General features: G+C 38.1%; 1 protein-coding gene across 1 annotated transcript in view; it reads left to right on the forward strand.

Moving 5' to 3' along the window:
* Window positions 1-8,568, forward strand: part of LOC149048750 (uncharacterized) — a 35,391-nt gene extending 26,823 nt beyond the window's left edge. The window contains exon 4 of the mRNA XM_089199539.1: window positions 8,260-8,568. Within this exon, the coding sequence (XP_089055665.1) occupies window positions 8,260-8,568 (309 nt within the window). The remainder of the gene's footprint in view (window positions 1-8,259) is intronic.
* Window positions 8,569-10,666: the final 2,098 nt, after the last annotated feature.

Genomic DNA, 10,666 nt, shown 5'->3' on the forward strand with positions numbered 1-10,666 from the left:
TTAAATGAAATAATCAGCTTACAAGAAAAACATTTATTGTAGAGTGTAGGGCCAATCTGATCTAAGAGCAATACTTGTGGAATCCCTCGGGGTTCAACTCTCGGTCCACTTTTAATTTTGGCGTAAATTAATGATTTGTCAAATGCTTCAAACACACTACACTTCGAATGTTTGCCGACGATATCAGCGAAACAGCCAACGCGAAAAGTATTGACGAAATCGAACTGGGGTTTAACGAAGACTTAGGTAACATTAAATTATGGGTACAAGCAAATAAGCTCAGCCATAACGTTGCGAAGACAGAATATATGCTCATCGATTCACGTCAAACATTGGCTAAGCTTTCCTTTGAACCAAACGTTTGCATTGGAAGAGATCCCATCAAAAGAGTCAAATACACCAAAATACTTGGAGTTGACATTGATGAATCTCTTATGTGGAGCAAGCATGCTAAAGAAATAACTGAAAATATTACAGCAGGAATTAGTGCTTAAAAACGGCTCAGCAGGAGATGTACTGTTTCAGTTTATAATGCACTAATTAAGCCTCATTTTGATTATTGTTGTGAGGTTTAGGCTGCAGAAACACCATTACAGATGTGCTAGTGTAATTATGCGTTACAAAAGCGAGGTTGGAAAGTCTGAATTAGTCCTACATCATCTTGGCTGGAGTTTACTAAGCGAACGAAGAATTCATATTAAGGCTGGAAAGATGTTTAAGGTTCTCCAGGACTTGGCACCTGCGAGGCTTTCGAATATTTTCAGGGACTCGTGCTCGGACAACAATTATCATTTAAGGAACGCTGATAATAACATGGCCATTCCGTTGCCAAAGACTGGATTTCTAAAGAAGAGTTTGAGCTATCATGGTGCTAAGATCTGAAATTCCTTTCCAAATGAAATACATAGTTCTGAAACTTATATATATATATATATATATATATATATATATAATAACTTAAATAGTTATTAGCTTTTATAGTTGGTTCACGCCCCTACTGGAAACCAGCTTTTTATAATGTTAATGGTAGGGTAGCGTATTTATATAAAGTTAATCTATCAAGTTATCTAATGACATGACTCAGCTTTGACAAACGATGAGTATATATCTTGCTAAGCGCCACTGAAGAATATTTCTGATCATAGAAATTTCTTGAACTTTGTTCACGAAAACAATGTTGATAACACCACTCTGAATTATATTTGGTAGATTTTTAAGACACAACAAGTTGGAAAAATTGTCAGCGGGCATTTTTGAAAACAACATGAAGCTGACGTATTTGTAAGTTTGGAGCCTGCCTTATTAAGTAAAGAACGCATTAAATCCATACCACTTCAGCGAGAATATCATCAGAACTAATCAGCAATTGAAAAATGTTCCACAGAACCATGATTCCTTTAAGTCAGAGGTTGTGATAATCAGTTTTGTACACCGTTTACAAGCCCAAATCTTGCGACAAAATAGCTGGCTGCCCTACTTTGTCTACTTAAAGTCTTTCTTTGTTAAAACAAAGAGAAAATGTCGGTTTTTAGAGAATGTTAATTTGTTTGCACGCACATTTCAGTTATACCCTCATATCAGGAAGCTTACAAGTTACTTGAACTTTTTTCATGAAAACATGGAATATCCCACAAGTCACATGTATTTTATCAGTACACGCACGAAAAGACGATTAGTTAAAAGCATCAGCTTTGAATGCCGGATTTAGCCCTGCAGCATAAAGTCTTATGGGATGAATTCTATTTTAAGCTAACAGTAGACATATATCTTAAATTGCGGACAAAAGATAATCATTAGTTGGTCAAAGTCAGTAACTTTTGACAAAAGAACTTAGAAAAACTTACTAGAATTGATGACAAGAAATCGTGTGTGTTACTAGTGTTAAACAGGGCATTTTTAGTTGACTCTAACTCTCACTGATAAATATGTTAACGATTGTGATGTAATTTTTTAACTATTCGGGAACATGACAACGATATTAGACGGTCGTTTTCTAGGGTGAAAACTTACTGCGAGTGCTAGTAACTTTCATCTCTCTCTGACATGCTTTTTGCTCAAAATTTTTTCGTCACGTGATAATGGTCTAGCCAAACACGATCAAAGGCATTCATTTTATAGTGAATAATTTTTCCACCTCTGATTCACAAAACGAAGCACGTTATCTTTCGATATAATTTTATTCCAGTTACAAACATGTCGAGGTCATAATGATAAATAAAAGCACGAACATTATGTTAGTAAATCCTTAACGACATTGATATCCTTTTAGCTGAAAAAGGGGATTGGACAATGGTTAATGGATGGATATTTTAAAAGATATCCAGAGAAGATGAGCAAAACTTGTTCCCAGAGTTGACAAATTCGCCCGAAAATATAAATTCATTGCTCTTTCAGTAACCTTGGTTCTTAACCAAAACATTTCTAGCCACTTAAAAGTACTTACTTGATTCATTTGTTGATAGGTATTTGGACAACAACCATTTGAAGGACTTGCCAGTATTCTTTTACAATATCAACCTAAGAGAGCTGTAAGTCAAAAGTTAAAAGAAAATTCTTCCTAATTTTTATCCTACTGACATCTTAAATTATCCAAGAAAACTTGTGAAGGGTATTTCGAAGTTAGTGTTTTGAACTAGAATTTCCTCACCATTCGTAGTTTTTTTTTTGTATAATCTCCTTGTCAAATGTAAGTTTTCCCATGATAAGCTTCCTTGGTTAAACACTGGTATAGCTCGTTGAAAAGCAAATCCATTAAACCAGAGAAAGAAATTTTTACAATGAAGCAACATCACATAGCGTCAATCTCTAAACTCCATGCAACAAATCGAAACAGGGTCAGGTCAATGAGACACTCCTCAATTAACCTATTGCTGTATCTTTGTGATATGAAAGTCAGAAGTACATGCTAGTGGCACTTATGGTGTTTACCGAAGTATACAGTTTGTCTAGTATGATTCATTCATTCTTTCGCAATTGGTATGTAGTTACTATTAATAGGAATTAAAATTCTAGGTTATTTAGGTTTAAGCCGACGCGATGAGTTTCCACGTTGAACATGTGCTGTTTAACTTCCATTATTAGACCCGCATAGTTTGTCAACTAACCTCTTATAAAGCTGTTCCATATGTCCCCAATATCAAACTGAAATGTCTGTAAATAAAAGGTAGATACTATTCTTTCAGTTTCTATCCATCTGACTTTTAAAAAGGAAGACATAAGGACATAAACAGATAATTTCAGGGATAGTTAGTGGCTTAGTAGCATTTACGGCATTACAATAATTAGACTCTGTCGCTTAAGTCACAGATTTGTAGTATTGTTTGAGACATCAGTCTTAATAGACCCTTCAACCCCAAATATAAAAAGCTAAGCTTGTAAGTCATATTACATGCAGAAAAAATATAGTTTTTAATCACTTGGTGATTATTTACCCTGTTAGAATCAGATTAATCATAAATAATTAATATATAATGATCCATTCAAGCATTTTTCAGCCTTATTTTCCTTTGAGGCATCGAGATACAAAAGGAAAGGGGATGATGGCCTCTAGAGACCTATTTTTGTCACCCAAAGGGAAGGGCGTACCGTTGTCTCGTTCAATCGCGCTTGATTTTGAATCTGTTGACAAGGAAGAGTTCGTTAGTTACGAGGGAAGATAAACAGAAGACCATCAATGGAACAACATTACAAAGTCAAATGGTTTTAATTTTCAATTAAAGAAAAATTCGCAAAGGATTTTTGTCATACACTTTCACGAAAAACATTGTAAAATCTTGCGCCTTCCAGGATTTTTCCTTCCCAAATTATAAGGGAGTCTTGTTATGGTAGCATTGTGTTACGAGTTATCGTGACCTTGTAGAACCATGTGCTTTTGAGCTGGTAGGCCATCAAACCTGTTCAAAATTCATTTTACCTCGTCTTTTCGGACATTTCGGGCCGCTTACGCTACATGGTTGCACGGCAAATTCTCAGCAAGACATATAATAGCTTTTAACATGTGTTTTAGCCGAATTTAAGCTGACTTTGACCCGAGACATGGCGACAGAGTTTTGACAAATATAACGTTGCAAGCAGATAGCAGCAGCAGCGTAACGGTTCCAAGCCTCAAACAACGCAGTAAACATTTACGTATAAAGTTCCAGTTATTCCAAGGCTGGATCTTCGTGAAGATCTAGAAAAGAATTAGAAAAATTAACTTCAAACATGGAATTTACCCTCAATTTACACTCGTAGCTGAACGACTATCGAGTAACGACTTTCACGAGATGTATCGGGACAGAAGCCCTCAATATGGACTCTGGTTTACTCTTTGCATCCAAGGTAGAGAAAGGTAGGATCGATGAAGTCCTAGAGATGTGGAATAGGCAAAAGGAACAAAATTTCCGAGCGATAAACAAATCTCAGTCAGAATAGCGCAACCCTCGGCGGTTCAGCGTTCTACCGTCGACATCTCTGCGGACGATACCACTCTCGGTTTCTCACCCGACGTGACAAATGGACTTCTCGGCATCACATCAGCCCTTCAACAAGGCCTAGATGACCTTTCGCAGTGGTCGGCTACCAAAAACATGCTCACGAACGCCGCCAAGACGAAATGTTTCTTCCTGACAGGGAAACGCCCTACAAATAAGATCGTCGATGGTTCATTAAATCTTCATCTTGGGAACTCAAATAGGGTGGATGGTCAGAGACTCCTAGTGCTTACCATTGATTGACACCAAAGCTTTAATATTCACGTTGAAGAACTGTGTTAGAAGCTATCCCAAATAATAGCAGTGTTTAGGAAGATAATTGAACAGCGCATATCATATTACAACGCAATGATAAAACAACCAATGTTGTGTGGATCAACTGCTTGGTCAAACTGTTCAAGGGAAAATATAATGAGAGTCTTCATGCTTCAAAAACGCGCTGCCCGAGTTATCTTGGAAGCTGACACAAGGTCTAACAGTATGAAACTCTTTAAGAAATTAGCGCGGCTCCGTTTACATGACGAAATTAAATTAAATAAGAGTACTTTAGTCTTTAAGCGTTTACAAGGAAGTTGTCCTGCTTATACGTGCGATCTACTCAAATTTAATGCAGACCTACACACACGAACTGGTCGTTATAGTAAATTAAATCTCGCCTGCCCTCGTTTCAAGGAGGACCTTTAGCGTCGCTGCGACAAAACTGTGGAACCAACTACCCATTAACCTAAAGAAAGAGGCGACAACAGCTGCTTCTTTTAGAAAGGCCTTTCACAGAATTTTCCTATCGAGCTATGGTGAAGCAGAACTTTTCAGTTGGAATGCGAGTTAACCTGACCCAAGCGGCATATTTTATTTTATCTAGTTTTTAGCCTATATTCTTATAGGCCTGTCGACCAGTTTTATAATCCTCTGATAATTCTATTTATGGTATTTTTGGGATCGAGGGCCACTAGTTCACCAGTTGAATCACTGTTGTTGTTGTTGTGTGTTGACCTCCTTAAATAATGTCATTGTTATTATTATTATTATTATTATTATTATTATCGTGGAACATAAGTCACCGAGCTGATAAGGAGAAGTTCGAATTAAAATGAAACGAAGTGCCATTCATAGGACTTATGATGACGAAGAATAGATTAAAGGTAGATCAAAGGTAATCAGACACAGCAGTCAAGATGGAGCGACCAACAGATGTGTCAGCAGTTCAGATACTTATAGGGCTAGTCAAGTATCTTTCTAAATTTCTTTAAAAATCGTTCACCGATGATGCAGGTAAGACAGGCTCTGTTACAGAAATGGCGAGATAGTGGGACATGTTGAGTACCCTGGTCCAGACTTTAATTACTTCCCAAACGACAAAGACTGATGGATTATCGCAAAGCCGGACAAGAAAGAAAGTGTGAAAAAATTATTTAAGGAAGCGGACGGCATGCTTCTGTCGCTTAGACATGCGGCAGAAGCATGCTATGCCATTTCACCTCCGGATTAAAACATGGGTAGACCTTGTTTTTAAGAACACTGCCCGACATCGAGGATCAACTAGAGCCACTGCAGAATGTAATACCTCTGACATTTATTCCTGCGACAAGGGAACGCAAGTATAATCGGCAAAATAGAGGCATCCTAACTCTCCTAGTCCGCATGCAAGGTGAATTGAACTTGTAAATCCAGACTGGGAAGCAAGTCGGGAGCTCGCTTCTTCAGTCAAAGTAACAAGGCCCCTTGTTGACCATATCGCATCTTCAACACAACTACACACTTAGTCAGCTGCGAAAGAGCAGAAGAACTCAAGCCTTCAATTAAATTGACTGATACTTGAGTCGTACATTTATTAAGAATGTAACAATATGTATGCAAACCTTCAGAGTAATAGGTTAAATACCATCGCATTGAGAGGCTCATACATTTTTCCTATTTTGAAGCGACCTCCATGGAGAAAACCAAGAAAAACCGGAGAGGTGGTGTATTTACCCACGGAAATAACCAAAACAGAAACCAGGTTGCCTGTTTTAGTTTTAGAGTAGACCCTTTAAACTGGCAAACTTTCATTGAAATCGGTGAGATGGCATGTAGCGCGACCGCCTGGTGCTCTCGTAGACACACCCTTAAGTGAGTTAGAAATAACTTTTTTTCAAAGATTTTGTTTGTTATACATCCTAGGATATTGCACTGACACAGGAGCGAAAGTAATGGGCTCCTGACTGACAACTTTATAGAATAGAACATAAAATTAGCTTCATTCAACATATATTGTCTCTTTATTCCACTGTGGACGACTCTTTGTAATAAAATTCCTCCCCCATCCATCCCTTCAGAGATCAAAACCACAGAACCACAGGGAGTATATATCACTAGCTATAAAGCATGAACATTCTGCCTAATAGAGCCTGAGCACAACACTAAGATGCTGGGTTTCTTTCGATTTTCAACCTTTGTACAAGTTACTTCAAACAGAAAAAAGACAACATCTAGACTTTGATTAGCAAAATAAGTTTGAACATGACCTTATCAATTGTTCTGGTGCAGGTGAACACACTGTGTATGTCAACTTAAACAAAACTATTCACCACCGCAATAAATGTCGCCTGTCTTATAATGAAGATTATATGAATAACAGTTAGTAATATCTTGCCCTTTGTATTACAACAATGAGTAATGGCAGAAGGGAGAAAAGGCCAGATTATAATTAGTAATGCTGCCCTAGGTCTCTACATACAAAACCAGAAAGAAAACATCGGTTCTTGGACAATATGACTTTTACTAGCATATTAAAACAAAATACGACATTTTAGAGCATACACAGTGCCCGCGCCATGTTGACAAGCACAATGTAATCAACACCCCTTTCTTTTACTTTTGGTGGGATGTTGAGTAACAACCAGTTGAAGAAATTACCATCAACAAATTTCAGTAACAACACTCAGCTGATATGGCTGTAAGTTTTGAGTCTGTCTTATTTGTGTGAGGAACGCGTCCAATACATCGTGCATTGGTATAAAATACCAGCAGATACGAGCAGTGATGTCAGGGATCTAAAATGAAATCAGCTAGGAGGAAGGAATATTATATTTTCGTAAACTGAAATTCGTTTCCTCTGCAATTACATTGGGGTAGGGGTGTGGATCAAGTGCACCCATGGACTCCACCCTCTTGCCCCTATGTTACATCTCTGTTTTCACTTCTGCTAAACACTACATGCTATTCCCATTTATAAATGTTTAAATTTAGCTCACTATATAAATTATCAAAGAAAACTTGTAAAGTGTAATCCAAAGTTAGTGTGTTCCGAAGTTGGTGTTTTGAACTAGAATTTACTTTCTAATAGTGTAGTTTGATCGTCTGGGTGAGTGTAGTCCTGAGAAGGACTGTTGTCGGTAGTGGTGACTGACGTTTCGACAACCTGAGCGGAAGTCATCATCAGGGTCAAGTGAAAGATTGTTGTCAGTCGAATGTACTTAGTCCGGTTTGTGTACACTGATTGGTCAGTTTTGGTCAGTTATATCCTGTAAGAACCAAGAGCCGCAATCGCCAGTACTCAAGAAGAGTTCACGACATTGAACACGAAACATTCACATCCCTAATATCTACCACAACCGAAAGAATGGGCGAAGAATTCTTGAGATATAAAGAGCTGATATATTTAAAGAAGGGAAACTGTTTGCCTTTCTTATGTTCTGCTATGTCGTCCTACTGTCGTCGTTTGTAAAGGCCGAAGTTGTCGTACACGGGAACTTATATGTCAACAAGCTCGCCACATTTGACTTTAAAATCTCCTCTCCTGTTACAGTTTCACAGTAAACTGTGCAATGATGATAATAAACAATCAAATCATGGAATAATGAATGTTCGTGCCGTAGCATCTCTACACTACTCATCCAAAGACGCTTACGGTGGCTTGGCCATGTACACCGTATGGACCCCGGTCGCTTGCCAAGACAAATCCTTTATGGGGTACTGCGAGAGGGCGTCCGACGCACGGGCCGACCACTCCTTCGCTTCAAGGACGTTTGCAAGCGTGACCTGCAACTCACTGAAATCATCCCCAACACCTGGGAGATCCTTGCGACAGACCGGGAAGCCTGGCGTCGGGGTGTGAAGGACGGGGCTCACAGGGCTGAGATGAAGGCCAGGGCCGAGGCGACTATCAAGAGGGGGACGAGAAAGAAACGTCAAAGATCAGATCAAGAGGCCACCAATTACATCTGTTCCAACTGCAACAAAGATTGCCACTCAAGAATCGGGCTTTTGAGCCACTCAAGAGCCCACCAACACTGATGCGCTGACCATCGCCTCTCCGAGACGAGGATGCCATTACAAAAGACATATTTGCTGATTTAAGCAAGTCTCCAAAGAAATAACTGACAGAAGAAAGAAACGCTGCGATTGTCCCATCAATATCTCGCCTAATGCATGTCTTCAAACGTGAAATTTTCCATTCCTACAAAAACTCTCGAAAGCTGTTCACATTTTTTTAGCTTCCCTGATCAATCACCTTGTATAAACAGCCATAAAATGTAGGTTTATTTGCTCAAGTAACCGTCTAGAGCTATAACTGCGTGACAGATGTAGTCGAGAGAAGCTTGTCACAGTCGCAAATTTTTAAATGCAGTCAAGACAAAAATACAGCAGTGCCCAAAGATTTTGTAGATGCTTTTTAGAGATGAAATGATGGATTATGAGGGGGGATTAAAATAAGTGTTGTAGCTTTCTGGCAAGGGGAGATATTTTACCTCAAAGTTATCAAATATTTAGATGAATCGAAAAGTCTAAAAACACAGTCATTTATTTGTCTCTGTTGGTTGACAAGCCGGCAATCAAATTGACTGATACTTGAGTGGTACATTTATTAAGGATGTAACAATACCTATGCAAACCTTTAGAGTAATAGGTTAAATATCATTGCATTGAGAGCTTCATAAATTTTCCCTATTTTGAAGCGATTTCCTTCGTGAAAACCAAAAAAACCGGGGAAGTAGTCCATCTACCCACGGAAATAACCAAAACAGAAACCAGTTTGCCTGTTTGAGTTTTAGGGTTGACCCTTTGAATTGGCAAAGTTTCCTAAAAATTTGTAAGATGGCCTTTAGCAGGACTTCCTGGTGCTCTCGTGGACACTCTCCAAAGTGAGCTAGAAATAATTTTCTTGCAGAGATTTTGTTTGTTATATATCTTGAGATATTGTTTTCAGTGCTAAACAAAAAAATAAACCAAGAAGTCTCAATTAAATTTGTGCCAGATTATAATTCGTAATACCACCCTAGGACTCTATATGTAAAACAGAAAGGAAGACATCGGTTGTTGGACAATACGACTTTTTTTTAAGCAGATTAAAACAAAACACGAGATTTTAGAGCATACACAGTACCCATACCATGTTGACAAGCACAATGCAATCAACACCCCTTTCTATTACTTTTGGTAGGTCGTTGAACAACAACCAGTTGAAGAAATTACCATCGGAAATTTTCAGTAACAACACTCAGCTGAAAACACTGTAAGTTTGGAGTCTCTTATTTCTGTAAGGATCGCGTCAAAAATAGTAGCAGATATAAGCAGCATTTTCTGGGATCCAAAATGAAATCAGCTACTAAGAAGGAATGTGTTATTTTCGTAAAATAAAATTTATTTCCTCTGCAAGTAAAATAAGATAGGAGTGTGGGTCAAATGCACCCTTGGACACCACCCTCCTACCCCTGTGTTACATCCCTCTCCTTACTTCTGCTAAATGCTACTTGCCATTCCCATTTATTTATCTTCAAATTTTGCTCGCTATACAAATTATCAAAGAAAGCTTGTGAAATGTGTTCTTAAGTTAGTGTGTTCTGAAGTTAGTGTTTTGGATTAGAATTTCCTCTCTATCCGTAGTTTTGTTTCTTTTTTTACGTAATCTTCTTGTGAAATACTACACTCCAAACTTTCGCCTTTTACAAATTTTGCCATGATAAGCATCTTTGGTCACAAAATGACATAGCTCATCTAAAGAAAATCCAGTAAAACAGATAAATCTATCACAACAAGGAACATGACACAGCGTCGATCTCTTAACTCCATGCAACAAATCGAAACAGGGTCAGGTCAATAATCAGTGGAGCACTCCTTAATTTACTATTGCCGTTTTTCTTTGTGGTATGAAAGTCAGATGTACTTGTTAGTGACATTTATGGTATTTAACTTGTTACGAAGTATTTTAGTTT

This window comes from Pocillopora damicornis, chromosome 3, assembly GCF_964200805.1.
Source record: "Pocillopora damicornis chromosome 3, jaPocDami1.2, whole genome shotgun sequence".
Taxonomy (NCBI): Eukaryota; Metazoa; Cnidaria; class Anthozoa; order Scleractinia; family Pocilloporidae; genus Pocillopora; species Pocillopora damicornis.